The following is a 17403-nucleotide window of genomic DNA, read 5'->3' as shown; positions in this document are numbered from 1 at the left end:
AAATTAGTCAACAATATAGGTGTGGAAGTACAGTTTAAGACCAGTCTACTTAGCCTGGGGCTATGCTAGGTCATTAGCATTTCATTAGGGAATTCCAAGGGTTTGATATTTCCATCCTGATCCCCCATTTAAGCCCCTCATAGAAAGAAAAGGCAGTTTCGTACAATTTCAAAATGTGTTTAGACCCATCAGCATTGTTCTAAAACACTAGTTTTTGTTATTACACACATTTTACTAGTAGTAGCACTTCATTGGTCTGTAAATACATTTGTAGAACAAAGAAAAGGCAACCTTGAAACATGAATATTCATAATGCTTATTTACCTTGAACAGGTCATAAAATATTTATCAAAGCAGATTAATTAGTAATCATAACCTTAGTGGATAATGATTAATCAATGCATTAAACAGGATCATTTATGAATGTTTCAGGCAGCAAATGTGGCTGGATCATAAGTACTTATGAACCAGAGAGTAATTCGGAGACTGATTGAAAGAAATAAGATGGCATGGTATGAAACATATCGTGTTAATATGTAAAATAGGATTCTCCAATATAATCTGACAATGGCCCTGTTGACTAAAAAAGAAAAAAAAGAAAAAAAAAGAAAAAAAAAAAGAATAAAAGTACAAAAAAAAATCATTTTATGGTAAAACCAAAAATACAAATTACAAGCCACAGAAAACTGAGGTGTTGGAGACAAATAAAATAACTGTGGCTAAGGGTTTTGATAGTGTTACCAGTGACCAACACCCTGAGTAATACAAAATATACTGCTTCAGAGAACTTGCAAGATCATAAAAATGGTAGTGTGTTAATCAGCTGTGCCAGCTAATGAATAACTAGGGTTATAACCCTTGTTTTCCTATGACACAAGGTTTATGAAAACAGTGGAGCACAGTGGATTTGCACTAGCAATAAACAGCAGACAATGCGCCATGGCCATTACATTACTGATTATGGTTTGGGAAACTGATCTATGAGACTGCTCTCTGTCTAGTACACTTTAATCAGATTTAACTCCATTTCAATTTCAAAGTCTTTTATTCAATAAATTTGCAGCATTAGTATTTTCTGGCCTTCATTGATATTCCTTTTCCTTCATATATACAACCAAAATACTCAGTCTAGTTTATAACACCAAGTTGTAAATGTTGGTCAACATCACATAACAGCTATGTTAACAGCAATCACAATTTCAATTCTAAATCCAAAATTGTAATACAAAAACCAATTAAAAGTAAATTGTAAGGTAAAATGTAAGTAAACCTTTATAACGTTTCTACATGTCAGAAGATACACCCATGACATTCCACTCCAAATGTCACATTAGATCAGACAATAGAGCTGTTATTTAGCAACAATGAAAGCCTCCTGGAACAATGGATTTTTAAAGTGATTGCATATTTATAACCTGAATCATAAGCACTGAGTTTGTGATGGTTATATTATGTATAATTAATAAAACATCAGCAGTGGCTAAAATGCTTGACTTAAAACCACTAAAATAGTTGGCATTACAATTTCATATGAAAACATACTGTTTTTAACAATGCAAAGTTTTTTCAGTTTGGCCAAGTAAAAAAAACAATAATAAAAAAAAACCTTAAAAAAATGCAAGTGAATATAAATACATCTTTCTATAAATTAAAAACCACTGCTGAGAAAGCAGCTCTGTTCAGATGTACTGCAGAACTCTGTTTAGCTGTGCTGAAATCCATTGGTGGCAGTTACTTTCTGGGTACACTTCTTCAGGTCAGTCAGGAACAAATGTAGAGTGATTAGATCCCCAGTTGTTTTGAAGGAGCAGTTTTCCTTAAAGAAAGTAACATCTTATATTGAGTCATAAATCCATATTAAAATAACAATCACACACAAGGACACAAAATCATTTAAAGATGTGTCCATAATCACAAAACTAAAATACTCAATTTTCAGTAGGGAAATGTGACTGGCCAGACATTAAATTCTGAGAGTAAAACATACCATATGTTGAGCTTGATGAGTGGATTTGTTGGATGAATTGACCAATTTACTTAACACTCGTTTAAGCCTGTCAATATTTTGAAAATCAGGATGCTGAAACTTCTCTCCAGACAGGATTTTCTTACACTGGCAGAAAAACCCAGGCTAAAAGAACATTGAAAAGGATTAGAAAAAGAATCCAATCAACTGTGACCTAGAATAATTCTCTAGCTAAAGTTCAAACAATTTTAAACAACCAGAAACATTCATACAACTGCACACTTCACATGTGCTTAAGAAGTACTCAAAGTTCAGGAAAATGGATGAACAAAAACAGAACTTTGATTTGCTAAATCAGATGGTAAAAACAAACACCCAACAAAAACCCGTCAAATACAATATGTAGTAGACTTGTCATGTAGTGTGTCTCACCTTGCAATCGAGAGCTCCTTGTTTTTTAAGGTCTGCCACAAATACAGAATCTAACTGCTCCTAAATGAAAAAAATTCTAAAGTTAACTTTAAAACTAAAATTAATTTCCATCAAGTTCAACCTCCCAGCTCAGTAAAAGTCAAAATGTCTTACCGCAGTTAGATTTTTCAAGAGATGTTCTACCTGCACCTTTATTTCTTTTAAGTTTTCTTTGTGAAGCATACCATGGACACAGGCAGTAGCAACAAGTAACACAATCACACACTTCATCTTGCTTTGTTGAGGCTGAACTCGATTCTTCTGACATCCTAACACTTGCAGTGCATGTATATATATGCATACACGCACATGAAACCTGAACGTAAACCAGCATTTTTTTTCCCAGTAAAGCTATTTTGCACTGTAAGCATTCGTGAACCCGTCATGGTAATCTTGATGAAGATGTGGTTGATTTGGTGATGCTTCAAGTTCTCTGAACAGCGGAATTCAGAGTGACAAATGACAATTTGCCAAGAAAGATTATAATGCTTTCAGACATGAACCTCTGCAGTGGGTGCTGATTACCATGTTTGGTTTTGAGAATTCAGAGCTCCTTCTTCAGATTTAGACAAATAACTCTGATGTCTACATATGTCATGTCTACAGAGTTGTGAATTAAAGAAAGGAATTTACCATCTTGAATGCTGCAGTGCACCCTATAATATTGTCAGATCTGAATCATAATAAACCTGGTACAAAACCCCATACGAGTTTGTCAAGGTAAAAAAATCTTTACAACACATCAACAAATGCAAAATGGCAGAGGTACAAAAGTTGGTGCATACAAACAAATTCCCAAATGGACTACACGGACTCCGTCAGAGTGAATAGATTTGCCTTATTTTCTCTGAGATTCAATCAAAGTACCAGTGTTTGGTACAAAGAAGACATAATAGCAACTGAGCCTGTAGTTTCGCAGTGCATATATTCAAACCATATGAACCATGTTTCACACTTGTGCATAAATGTGGTGGGGGAAAAAAAAAGAAACAAATAAATGTAATCTGACTGGATTCATACCAGTAACAAACAATTTAGAACAAAAGGAATGTGCCCTCCAACTTCTTTCCATTGACATTGGGGTCATGAATGTAATACACAGTAATACACAGTTGTTAGCATCAGGTAGAAGAGCTGAAGAAGCCCATAAAAAATTCGGATTCATATGGCTGGTTTGATCAGGTATGCTGCCAGACTTTTATTAATATTAACCTAGTAATTTGTAGTTTAAAAATGGCGAAAAAGTTACAGGAATTCCAGTCACATCTTGCTATTTTTCAAAGCTAAAATGAAACGTTCATGTCTGTATTATATTATTTAGTATTATAGTACAGCAACTTGCTTACACCTGTATTGCAAATGTCCACGCATGCTTCTCATTCATGGAACCTTCTCTATAAGGTTCTCATAAGCAGGCCATACTTCCAGGGTAGGTCTCAGTGCAGAAAGGTGTGCAGACTAGAGATGCTGCACTTGGTGATCTCAGAGCACTGCTCCTGGTTCTTCTTGATCCTGTAAAAGTGCTCCACGTAGTTGGAGCGGCCCAGGAGCTCCACAAAGTCCTCATCGTGGGTAATGATAAGCAGCTGGAAGTTACGCTGGCGAGAACGACTCTTGATGATTCTGCCACAAAAGCAAAAATAGAAAAGACTTGGTTCACACGTCACAGGCATGATAACATGCACTGGAGCCTGCTGGAGATATAGGTCTCAAAGGCTGGAAGTTGAATTGTAATGTCACCTAATTTAATGGCAAACATATCTTCTTGCCTGTGGCTGAATTCCAAATGCTTGTTTCTACCTTGCAGTTCTTTAAATTCGTAGTAATGTTCAGCTGCTCTATTTACTATTAAAGTTGAGTAAAAACCCTCCATGCTGTTTGCACCATACACCTCTCTCCCTGAAACATGGCTTCAGGTTGACAGGTGTCTTAAGATTGCTTTCATAAAATACTCATAGGAGTTGCAACAAAAACAAAAAACTTAAAGGTTGGAGTCATGAAGAAAAAAAAAGTTATTCTTCTTATTTTTTAAGAGCAGTAAAAAAATCAGCCAAGGTTTTAGCCCACATCAATCACATCACACGAAAAGCAACAGAAGTAAAGCTATGATGCAGACTTACTCCACTAAGGCATGTGCCAGGGACTCAATATTCTCTCTGTCCAGATTGGTGGTGGGCTCATCCAGGGCTAGGATGCCGCAGTTCAGACAGAAAGTCTCAGCTAAAGCCAGTCGGATAATGAGGGATGCCAGGACCTGAGGATAGACATGCCCCCCGTTAACAGTGACATTAATGGTTTTGTGGATAAGAGTGAAAAGCTAGGCTCTTTTATGGTATGCTCTTTAAAAGCAATCGGACATATTGTTCATAGATTTCAACAAGATTCTTTTATGGTCAACGTAACAAGGGCAAATGGAATATGTAAATGGAATACTATTTCAGTGTCCGTTGAAAAAGAGCACACCTTTTGCCCAGCACTACAACGGCCCCGCATATCTAAAGCGGTGTCTCCTTTGACCATCACCACCCTGTAGTTGTAGGTTCTTCTCTTCATCCCAGCTGAGGCATTCTCGTCCACATCAGAACGGATCTCCACATACTCAATATCTGAGAAAAGGCATGAATGTTTTAACTGTTCTACTCTGGTAATTTGCTTCATGTAGCTTTGAAAGGGGAAAAAACCCCAAAAACAAACACACTTGGAGTTTAATGTTTTCAGCCACACATTCATTAAGACACAAAAAAAAGACTGCATATGCTTGACGCAGAATTCAGTGTTGCCAACATATTCTCACCACTATTTTTAAAAGGGAACCCCATCTTACAGGTCCATTTTACATTTTAAGTGTAAAATGACATACTAGACCATCTGTTGCCTTCTAACCTGTTCTGTACTGGTGAGTTTCTAATCACAGGACCACCGATGATGGCATATCTTGACTGTGAGCCATTCTAAACAAAAGCAGCAACACTAACACACAAAGGGCCTGCTTGTGAATACTGAGCCAATATAGTGTGTATAGCATATTAGAGGATTAAGACCATTCGTTGACCTAATATCATCCAACCAACAGTGGTCGTGTAATAAGGAACTAAATTAAACCAATGATGAAGCTAGAGGATGGATAAACTTTGAAAGCCAGCAGATGTGCTATAGACTAACTGAACAGCTTCCATGTGTACATACAAAAGGGGTGTGTGTGGGGAAGATTGTGTATGTTTCTTTAGGAAATGACCTTGTCCACGATATGTACTTCTCCACAGATCCCGAACAATTTTGTTAATCTCCTCCATCTTCATACTGTGAAATTTCATGATGGTTCTGAAAAAAACAGACACCCAGGCCTTCAGGAGACCTACATATGCACAGTTCTCCACTGAGTTTCATACACAGGTTTTCCTCAATTAAAAGATATTTACCAAGTGTTTACTGCCACATATCTATAAAATAAGCTCTCTTAGTATACTGACAAATCGGAGCCAACCATAAAACCCAAAAGCATGCATGACAGAGAGAATGCAAAAGAGAAACAAGAGGGTGACGATACTTTAGCTTTACTATTTCTAAATATTATGGTGCATGGTAGCAAAAGCTAGGGTCCAATTTTTGTATCTGTATGATGCAGAGAATGGTGATGCTATCTTTATGAGAACTGTTTTTGGCTGATAAGAATGCTGACTAAATGAGCAACATAACCATGCAAACTGAATAGGTAACCAAGCTTTCAGACTTCCTGTGGTGGTGTGCAAAAACATTCTTTCAATTATTAAGTGATGGAAATATCTAAAACAACTTTCAGATCTGCACTGGCCCCAATTTAAATTGACTTTACTCTTGTTGGTGTATAAAACATTAAATGTCTGGCCATACAGTATTCGAAGGAACTCATTGTATAGCTGAACAAACGTCATTTCCATCCAGTCATCACATCTACTCCAGTAGATGCAGACAAAGCTCGCCCACCCTAGACACACCAGAGTAAATGAGAACCCAACATCTATACTGAGGTGGCAACTTGAACTAAACATAATGTAATAAAGCATGGACTGTTTATTAGCTGGGATGCCCAAGGTGAATGTGTTCCCCCTTGAGTATTGGTCCTCCCAAGGTTTATTCCTCAATTCCACCCAGGGAGTTTTTCCTTGCCACTGTCAACTGCTCTCTCATTCGAGTTTTAAATGTATGCTTTTATCCAAACCGACTTACAATTATGACTGAATACATTTTGAGCAATTGAGGGTTAAGGGCCTAGTCGAGTACCTTAACCACTGAACCATATATTTTTAAAGCTGCTTTGTGACAACTTATGATGTAAAAAGCACTATATAATTGAGTTGTACGGTTATTTGTCAAGTCAAATTTAAAGAGACCAACTCCAGTATTAGATTCCAATGTTACTGAATATGACAATAATGGGGCCACTGACAGTGTTAATCAAGACTGCACGTTTCCATCATGTAGTCAGAGCATTGTGGAAACTTATGCTTTACTGAATAACCACTGAATAATCAGACAACTCATAGAAAACGTAATGACAGTTGCAATTAGTCAGCATGCTCATCCATAGCTGATCCAGAGTCAGAGATGGCTCTGACAACAACCTTTGTATTTCTACATTTCTATGCCTGCCACTTAAATGTAAGTTAGAAATAAGCCAAAAGGTGATGTCTCTAGAAGATGGACAAGAAATGCTCCGTTTTAAGCACTAGACAGCTTGACAATAAATCGTAACAAAAACACCTAAAAACACACCAAAAAAGACCATAGAATAAGCAGGTACCAGATCCTTAATCTACATTGTCCTTGGAACAAAGATGTTGGGTTTATCAACCCATTTACTGTTTAGGAATAATGTGGTATCTGTATAGCCACACAATAATGACAAGAAAGCAAATAGCTTTTTTGGATTAATAATGACACCAGATCTAAAAAAAAACCCCCAAAGCATGCTGACGTAACTTCTGCAAAGGAGCTAGATTGTTATCTAGCCAAAATTTAAACCGACCTTGGACTTCCTTTGTGCAATGTTGAAATAAAATGAGCTTTGAGTTTATTAAGATTTACTTGATTATTATGGTTGTACCATGAATCTACAATGTACATACATTAATGTAGGAATCAGGAAAGGCTGATCTGATTTTTAAGAATCTTATTACTTTGGCTTTAAATAAGCAATATGGGTTTAATGGTTGATTATAAGGAACTGTTTTCACTTATGTAGAAATATACATTTAAGTACTGAAAGAGAGATGAAAGTGAAGTCTCAAAAAGACTGACAGAAGGCTTCTGGTTTAGGACCTATGACACTAAGGTGGTTTTCACGCCGAGTAAAGTCTGACTCAGAACAAAGCTTTCATATGACCCGTTTTTGATGCGACCTGTCCTAACTTGGAATCAGACCGAGGAACTGTACGAATTCAACAGCAGGAGGTGACCCGAGTACAACAGAGGTCCAACAGAGCTGTGGTTGGTTGGCATAAGAGATATCCATATTATGGCCCTTACTTAATTTGGCAGTAAAGCAAAGTGATCATGGAGTACTGGCAAATTTGAAGCGATGACAATAAAGGTGGAAAAATTCATCAACACTGCAAATCTCAAAAGTTGTACAAGTACAGGGATCAAAATTTGCTACCATTTGAAGTAAACTTTAGGTCAATGGGTCTTTCATTTTAAATTTTGTATTGATTTGTATTGATCGGGATGAATAACCATGAATTAGTACTTTGCTAATTTTGTCTTTGAGTAAGAGTTGCAAACCGAGGTGCCTTTATAGCTCTGTTACAACCTCAGGTGGGTCGTTTTCTGTTCGTATGTCCTCTGTGTTTCAGGTTGTGTCTCCTCATTCCCGGATCAAATGTCTACATCCGTGTGGTGCACTGGGTGCTGACGGTCCTCCCTGATTGCAGTGCAATTTGCTCCTATTGGTTCCTGTTACTTGCTGATCTCCACTGCTGCACTCCCTTCATTGGCTTCCAGTAGCTGCTCGCATCAAATTTAAAACCTTGATACTTGCCTACAAAGCCAAAAATGGACCAGCCCCTGCATGCATGAGGTCAATGGTCAAAGCCTGATCTGTAGCTCATGTACTTTGAACTTCAAGTATGGCTCGGCATTAGGGTATTGTGTATTGCACAATATAACAGACTGTTGCCTGTTATAGAGCTTAATTGTGTTTTGCACTTCTAGGTATCAGCATTGATCCCTGTATATATTGGCTAGGATGCATTCTATGAGTAAATGACAAAGCTGCTCTTATCCAGAGCATCTGCCAAATGCTGTAAATGTAAATGCCCCATCTCATAACACTATATACATCTTAGCTGAGTGAGAAAACGAGAGGATGGAATTGCTTCTTACTTTGCTGATTTGTGACTGAATTGTGACTTTGTAAATTCATGTATTTTGTGATTGTGCTTGGTTCTGGAAAGACTAATTTTTGGTATTGTGTATTTTGTTGTGTAATTTGTGTTTGGGCAAGACCTCCGGTATTCTGACCCTGGCTTTGCCACACCATTTTTTGATTGTCACTTATGCCCCATATGCTTGCTGTTGTGTACATAGTGTGTTATACTTAGTACCGGGTGATAAAACAATCTTGAAACAGGACTGAAATAAAATTTGTTGATAACGATAAACTTTTGACATTTTTACTCGATAAATATAGATGTAACAATGTATCACACAGCACAAATAAACAGGACGACAACAGCCAGTCAGTCAGTTCTGGGTTGCATAATGTACATGCCCATTTCCTGCCGCAAAGCACCATTTGCGCTGGGTTCACAAAAAGTAATTAATATTTGCACTAAGGTGGTGGTGAGATAGATCCTGCAATACACTTTTAAGTCTGAAGAAGAATCTCAATGAATATACTGTCTTACATTTTAAATGTACTCAGTTTTAACTGCTGAGTTAAAATGTTGGAATATCCCATTCTCCTTATCTCCAACGCAAAAACCAAACTGTGATCAGCTGACAGTAGCGGTAGAATACAGTTACATCCTTTCATGTATGAGTCACTTACAACTTGGACACGCACACACACACGTGCGCACACACACACACACACACACACACACACACACACACACACACACACACACACACACACACACACACACACACACACACACACACACCCTTATGATGAATAACCAAATCTATTCTCCATTGTATTCTCTATAGTTTGTAATGAAGGGAGATTCTATTCTGTCTTAGTATATTTGTCCTTTAATTTGGACCTACATTATTTTGGGATTTCTTGCATCCATTTGTAAAACCTTAAATAATTAAAACTCTTTACTGTAAAAAAATATGTTCACAGCACAGTCTGTGAGTACCAGTTATACAAAACATTTTGTTCCATTTGTGAAAATGTTCAAACAAAAGCAGAGGGACTGAGACAGAAGATAGACACTCGGTTTAAAGACACATTGTCTACAGGGGATCTTTGCATGGTTTGGATGGACCTAGATACTGTTCAAAACTCTTGGCAGATTTCACTTATGCGCCGTTTGCTTCAAAGGGTTTGTAGAACATGATAGCATGTTCAACAAACCCATGCAGACATTAGCTGCATTTACATGCTTACTTGGGTGTCCTGACTGAAATAATTCTGACTGAAGATTTCTGGTCAATTGTTTACATGGGATGTGATCTAATATGGTCTGATGTTTACATGACCCGACGCATTTAATTGGAACAACTATGTGACAGGCACTCAGAGCTAGACTGGGCTAAACGACTGTATAGTACAAGTGGTGATAGTGCGCAAATGGTGACGAATCTGCCATAAAACTCAGACATAGGGAAGGACATGGGTAGTGAAGCCTGTCAACACAGGCTATGATAGTACTATTGTTTATATGTTCAAATATTCCACAACACAACCAGAGTCATCATCTCAGTGTACTGCATCCTATTATGCAACAGTGTGAAATTCTTTCACAAGTGGGCGAAACCTTCATACATTCACAATTCCATAGTATGGTTTGCGTTTGCCGCATACTGGATATTAAATTGCATACTACTATGGGGACCATTATGCTGGTCAATTTGAACATAGCCAATCTCTCCGAGGTCCAGGTGATCTTGGAAGGCACCATTTTGAGATCTGTATATCATACAATTTACGTTTTGATCAGTTCAAAACTACACAGATTAAAATTTCAAAATCAGTTTGAGCATTTTTATGCTGAATGAAATGCTTCTAATGCTTTTATTCAGTTTGGGCTTTTAAAATGATTATAATCAGAATATTTGGCTCCATGTAAACCCAGCTATCTAAAAGTACTGCATTCTATATTACTACTGCCAATAGTAATAAAAATACAATACTGGGCCTAAAGAGATCAGAAACAAAAGCTAAAAATATCAAATAGGAAACTCAAAGAAAAAGAAACGATCTATACTCTCTGAACTTTAGGAGGCTATGGAATGAACATAATTTAAACAGACTTTTTTTATGTTAGAAAGTCAGCTTCTAAAACTTCAGAAGCACTTTTGCTTGAAGGATCTCCATCATAAAAGGTGTGTACTTTACTACAATTTTGAATATTTCTACATCTCTTACTAGAATACATTGCAGTTACCAATTCTTCAGATACACATACACACACCTCACCTGTTTTTTTTACACACACACACACACACACACACACCTCACCTGTTTTTTTTAGATATACACACACACACACACACACACACACACACACACACACACACACACACACACACACACACACACACACACACACACACACACACACACACACACACCTCACCTGTTTTTTTAGACATACACACACACACAGCCCCCACCCCCTCCAAAAAACATCAGAGATCATTTGAATGGGCACAATGCCTTCCATTTTGATAATATGGTTTATAACAACTGTAAACTGGATTAGTCTACGTCTCTGCATTTTGTTTTCTCTCTTTGTTTCAACAGTGTCAGTCAATTGGAGTGAATTTAATGAGTGAAAATTCCTCCACTAGGACAGCAAACACTCCCTGACAAATCATAACACACTTACTGGTCTAAGGCCTTGTAGTAGATGTCCAGGTCCTTATTGGCCAGTTCGGTGGTCCTCATGACTATCATCTTGTCCCGGTATCTCTCCTCAGCCTGGCAGTACTGGTCCTCACGTAGTTCCTTGCGGAAGCGCAGGATCTCCTCCTCAAAGCCCTTCTGGCGGCCTAAAGCCACACTGCGATTCTTCTTCAGATCCTCCACTTTCCGCTCTAACTCCCGCCGCTCACTGGTCAATGAGAATATTGTATGTTATACAACAGTTCCAACCAAGTAATTTGATCAGATGAGAGCCATTCCTTGAGTGCTGAATCAGAGTACAACAGCACCGAGATTTTAAATTATACAGGTATCAATCCTCTTTACATGTGCGTTCTATTAACTGTTAATTACATTATGATCATCTTAGATTGTAACAAAATTTGCTGTTAACTCAAGTTTCATGTTTGGTTTATTTGTCACATACATAGTCATACCCAGTATAACTCACAGTGAAATGGTTTCCAACTCATTGGAATCACACATACTACCAAAGCAAATATCATCAGACTCTTATTTCATTGGCTCTTCAACCGAATCACAGCCAGGATGATTTAGTATGACGGCACTCTCTCTCATATGATATTGCCTAAATGTCCATTTAAACATTTTAAATCTACTTAATTTCTCATTTTTAAACAGCTCACTCCAAAAAGGGAGTTACACACACAGTCTATAATGCCATAATAGCTGCTCTGGTTACCAATAAGCTGTTCTGGTTAACACCAATGGGAAGAATCGGGTAGAACAGTTGTCACCTTTTGAGATTCTGATACAAGATTGTGTACTTTTGCTACTCACATACTTGTTTTGCCTGAAATTACAACTGCTTAAATACACAAGAAAGAAGTTTAGTGTGTTTGATTTGCACTGCACTGCAAAAGTGCAAAAATAATAAAAATAAATAAAAAAATTAAAAAAAAAAGGGAAAAATCGCTGTTAAAAGTTTACGATTTATAGGCCTATAATGTGTACACAATTTTGCAGAGATTAGTATAATAGTCAAATTAGTATAACACAGCTAAATAATTATTGGTAACAATATGAACTGCATACTTGCGCAACTCCAAGACCTTCATGTTGCCCATCTCCTTCAGCAGCACCTCCCTTCTCTTGGACACCTCCTTCAGCTCCTCTACACGCTTTCTCAGTGTCAGGTTATCTTGAAGCCATCGTTCTTGTACCTAAGGGGGAGACAGAAAAGAAAGCAAAAATCACATTTGCAGCTGTATATAAAATATAGGCAGTGGAATCTTCGTGACTTCGTTTTGCATGAGAGATGGGTTCACACCTTCTGAGTGTCTATGTCTTGTCGGATATTGCCCATGTCTTTGTTGATCTTTTCTCGTTGCTTTTCAGCCTCAAGCAGCTGGGTATTTGTCTCTTGAAGTTCTGCCTCTTTTTGCTGAGTAAAGAAAAATGATAAATTAATGAAAAAATGTAAATCAGAAAAAAAGACATAGATAAAAGAAAGTGTCATCTGATTTTACATACCTCTTTGTAGTTATCTTTTCCTTCCTCGATGTACTTCTTAATTTCTCTTTCGAGAACACACAAGTTTTTAAATCTCTCTTTAATTGCATTAACCTACAATAGGATCAACAAAATGTCTTCATATAGGAACAATCAATCAATCATTACTGACAAGATTCTTGTAGATAGACACAGAATACAAATGACTGAGTCCAAGAAATGTTTGCATATAAACAGGACAGATCCATTTCAGTGGAAGAAAACCTACAGAATGGAGACTCAGTACATTTAGGAAATATTTAAAATTGATTTATTAAATGGTTAAGTAGTAAGTCATAAGCAACTAAAAATCAATAAGCAGTTACAACACAAATATACACTTGGAAGAACGTGAGTTGTCATTTAATTTGAACGTAGTCAAATAATTTCTAATAAGACAATATGTGGGCAGTTACATTGTTACAGCTTATAAAATATCTGATGAAGCTGACCAGTATAATGCTGACTCATTGAGAAGACACAGCAAGATAAGTAATCAGCAAGATCTGTGGTTTAATAGTATAAATAAATATGGGGTCACTATTTGGCAAGAAACAAGTCAGTCATTGTTGCCATTTTGTGTTATAACTGCTTAATAATTACTGCTAAGACATTGATTAAGACTCCTAAATATCAGATAATTAATAAGTCACTTTGAAATCATTCATAAACTCAGTAAACTGGAGCCGTGACATTGTATACTCTAGTTACAACAAGGACAAATAGACATGGCAAACATGATCATAGCGAACAGAATATTTATTCTAAAGAGATGAGATGATGTCAATGAGCTGCATACCTTCTCCTGGCCTTCTTCTTGTTTCTGCCTCCTGCGCTCAATCAATTCCTGCTTTTCCTGCTGCAACTTCTCCAAAGTGGCAGCCAACGGAGAGACCTGCTCCTTTGCTTCCTAAAAGATCACAAAGAATAATTGATCATTCATGGATTAACAGTTTAATTCTAACATGTTCCATTGAAAAAAAAGCAGCAAAAAACAAGGATTTGGGTGAAAGGATGAACAAAGAAAAAAAAACAAAACTGAATGCTAAAAATTGATTTTAACTATGCACTTTAGGGAAGCATACTGCGTGTTTGAGAATTCAGCCAGATGTTTTGAAGTGATCTTTGAGGTGAAATAACCGTGGGGAAAAACGCTAAGATGGCATTACCTGTATCTCCCTGTGCAGTGCCTGGATCTCAGTGGTGAGTTCCACGCACTGCTCCTCCAGCTGCTGCTGCTTCTGCATGTCGCTTGAGATGTGGAGCTTCTCGGCACAGATCTCATTCACGCTGCTTTTCAGGGTCTGGATCTGCTCCTGCTGATCTTGGATCATCTTGCGCTTTAGCTCCATCTTACTGCAGGCTGTGGATGGAGAAGAGCAGGGCAAGTGACGGAGAGCTGCATGCTGTGGGAGCGCTCGCTGATAATTAATACACAGCATCATCAGTATGGAAAGGGTACAAATTACCATCTGGACAAAGACTCATTACACATGAAAGTCAAAGCTCATCTTCAGATTTCAAGTGCATTAACTAATGAAACCTTTATTCAACCTAAATTACATTTAGTTCAAAGTTTGCCATTTTAATTTTAATTATTTATTATTAAATATTATTATTATTATTAATATTTAATTTTTCATCTGTTTGGAAGTATACTGCTTGTTTTTGGAAATAGTTCCAACCTCCACAACTGTGCAAAAAACGTTACATGAATTGGCGACTCATATTTACTTAATGACCTATATAGCCACTCAGGAAGTACAGTCTGCTGTGATGTGTTCATGCTGGGGGCTGTTGTACTGGATGTTAAAAGGTACAGTGCTCATACTGGTATCCAGGCGATGCTGGGTCTCCTGTTTCTCGTGGCTGATATGCTGCATAGTGCGGCTCAGGTCCATTCCCTGAAGCTTAGCTGCATGCTGTGCTATCTTCCTCTCCACGTCCTTAAGGTCTAGCTGCAACAGTACAATACAAGGACCTTTCAATTACAGTATGAACACAGGATTATTTGCAATAGTTGCAAGCATGAAAACATCAATAAGGCTGACGTTAGTATGAGGGCTGCAATGGTCTTTAAATGGACTCACTGAGGCAACTGTAATTATAAACAGAATAAGATGTCAAATATCCGGTACCAAATCAAGAGTTTCACATTGGCCCAGCCCAAGTACTTATTCAAAACTGCACACTGCAAGCTTTTCAAAAACTCTTCCTATTAAAGATTTAACTGCTCAAACACAATCACCAAAGAAAATTTTAAAAACCTTTAAAAGGTAGGAGTTTAGAGAATGGAACTCCTTTAGGATAATTTTTCATTGACTACATTTAGCAATGCATAATTTGGGCTTTACTTTGATTCAAAGTTGATATTTCCAATTACAGTACAAGCAAAAAAGTCAAATGTACATTTTAAATCTTTAACACTATAGTGTTTAAAAAGTAAGACCATAAAGACCTATACTGCATTTAAGAATACAAAGAACTGTTGAAATAATTTAGAACTAGGATTTAGACCTGGTAGCGGTCCATGAGGGAAATGTCCTGTAGGCATGCTTTGGCTGTGTCCTCCTCAGACATGAGCATGGACAGCAGAGTTTCCTGCTCCTCTATGTCCCTCTTCAGCTTCTCGATCTCGCGGTTCACAGTCTGCAGTTTATTCCTCATCTCTGGCAGATCCTTCTCCTGGAGCTCTGCTATAGACTGCCTGTGTATAAGGGAAACATACAAAAGATCAAACCCAGGAATATCTTGTGAACAAAAAGAGACATGGGTCGATGTGCATGCGGTTGAGACAATGACTCCAAACAAAACCACTCATCGCCATGATGAGCAAAAGAAGGGTCTGTATAAACATGCTGGGCAAGGTGATTATGAATGACCACTTTCAAGCCATTAAAGACAAACAAACAAACAAACAAAAACCCCTACAGAAATTAGTGAAACATTCACATACTGACAGCTGTAAGACTGTCTGCTCTGCCCTTTCGCAAACTCATACAACTGCACAGAGACCCGTTCACAACACCATGGCAAATGACATTCAGTGATGAAGCCCAGCACAACTGCACCAGTTACTCCAAACCTATTTTTTGATTAGGTCGAGCTGAACCGTAGCAATACGGGTTCAAGTCACCATGGGCCAGGAAGTAGAACTTTGTGGGATTGTGAACAAAATACAAAAAGCAAAATTTTAATTGTTTCATTTTATAGTGGTTAATCTGATTATTTAGAAGAACGACAGTTTAAACGAAGAATAAAGTTGAGGTTTCAAAACACTTTGCGTGGCACAAACTGAATACTGCCCACTCCTCCACAAACACCATCCCAATGGTGAATTATGGTATTATTTTGGAACCATCATGTTCTGTATGGCCCTTTCTGGAGTGTTTTGCAGTGAAGTTCAACTGCCAAAAATGTTGAAAAGTAAAATAAACGGGGGGTGGGGGGAAATAAAAAATCTATTGCGCACTCATTTCACACCAGAACATGTACATTCACATTAGTATAACAATGTACTTTTACTTTTTGTATTTGACTATTTTTGAAAGCGCTTATACTCTGCTTGATTCAAGAACATTTTTGTATCACTAAATTTTGATACAATAGGTCTATTTTTTTTAACTTTTACTTAAGTATAATTACTGAGTACCTTTTATACCACTTAACACACTAGTGTTTGAAATGCCTTCGAATATTGTATTGGATATTCTTATATGGTAATTTTTTATATACGGTTTGTACACGTTTTCTTTTAAAACTGCCGATAATTGTCCCTTACTTTGAATTTATTGGGTTGTAATGACCAGATACATGATGCCTTAGAATATTTTGCTACTTTGACCACTGTCACATATACGGTGTTCTACAAATGTTGACCTAACTTTTGAGCCTCAACAGGATGTATTGACAGTGTCATTTGTCAGTTTGACAAATAGTATTGTAGGGCAAAACCCATGGCTTCAGGAGCTGCCACAAAATAGAAGTGATTTTTTTTCCACCTTTACAGGTGACTTGCAAGCACCAACAACTTTAACCAGCCTTTATTATGTGACCTGGTAAGCCAATCAGCTGAAGTCATGCACCAGTTTTGTAGCATAGCCAGGCTAGCCAACAGGCACACCGCATAAAGGTTTTGCTGATGTCTTGCTCCCTTCTTCCTTTTTTTCCCCATTTAGGCTAGAATGAATATGCTTGACATTAAGTGAAAGCACTAACTGGCTAATATAATCCAGCAAAATCTTTTATGAAATTTATAGGAGCTGATGAATAAAATATTTTTCCCCTCATCCATCTATGGGTTCATTTCAGATACTTATGCATTACACTGGTCAACAAGGATTTTGCTTCCTGAAAAAAAAAAAGAAAAAAAAAAAGGTTT

The 17403-nt window shown here is 37.4% G+C and overlaps 1 protein-coding gene across 1 annotated transcript in view; it reads right to left on the bottom strand.

The window, feature by feature from the left end:
- Positions 1-2556: 2556 nt before the first annotated feature.
- rad50 (RAD50 homolog, double strand break repair protein) overlaps positions 2557-17403 on the bottom strand; it is a 32842-nt gene continuing 17995 nt past the window's right edge. The window contains exons 15-26 of the mRNA XM_035527416.1: positions 15540-15729; positions 14854-14980; positions 14192-14385; positions 13822-13932; positions 13005-13097; positions 12802-12915; positions 12567-12694; positions 11476-11700; positions 5673-5758; positions 4901-5043; positions 4558-4691; positions 2557-4060 (exon numbers count right to left, since the gene is read on the bottom strand). Of these exons, the coding sequence (XP_035383309.1) occupies positions 3874-4060; positions 4558-4691; positions 4901-5043; positions 5673-5758; positions 11476-11700; positions 12567-12694; positions 12802-12915; positions 13005-13097; positions 13822-13932; positions 14192-14385; positions 14854-14980; positions 15540-15729 (1732 nt within the window). The 3' untranslated portion in view covers positions 2557-3873. The remainder of the gene's footprint in view (positions 4061-4557; positions 4692-4900; positions 5044-5672; positions 5759-11475; positions 11701-12566; positions 12695-12801; positions 12916-13004; positions 13098-13821; positions 13933-14191; positions 14386-14853; positions 14981-15539; positions 15730-17403) is intronic.

The sequence above is a fragment of the Electrophorus electricus genome, chromosome 6 (genome assembly GCF_013358815.1).
Source record: "Electrophorus electricus isolate fEleEle1 chromosome 6, fEleEle1.pri, whole genome shotgun sequence".
NCBI classification, from domain to species: domain Eukaryota; kingdom Metazoa; phylum Chordata; class Actinopteri; order Gymnotiformes; family Gymnotidae; genus Electrophorus; species Electrophorus electricus.
The sequence above is the reverse complement of the archived record's forward strand: the minus strand, read 5'-3'. Positions and strand labels throughout refer to the sequence as shown.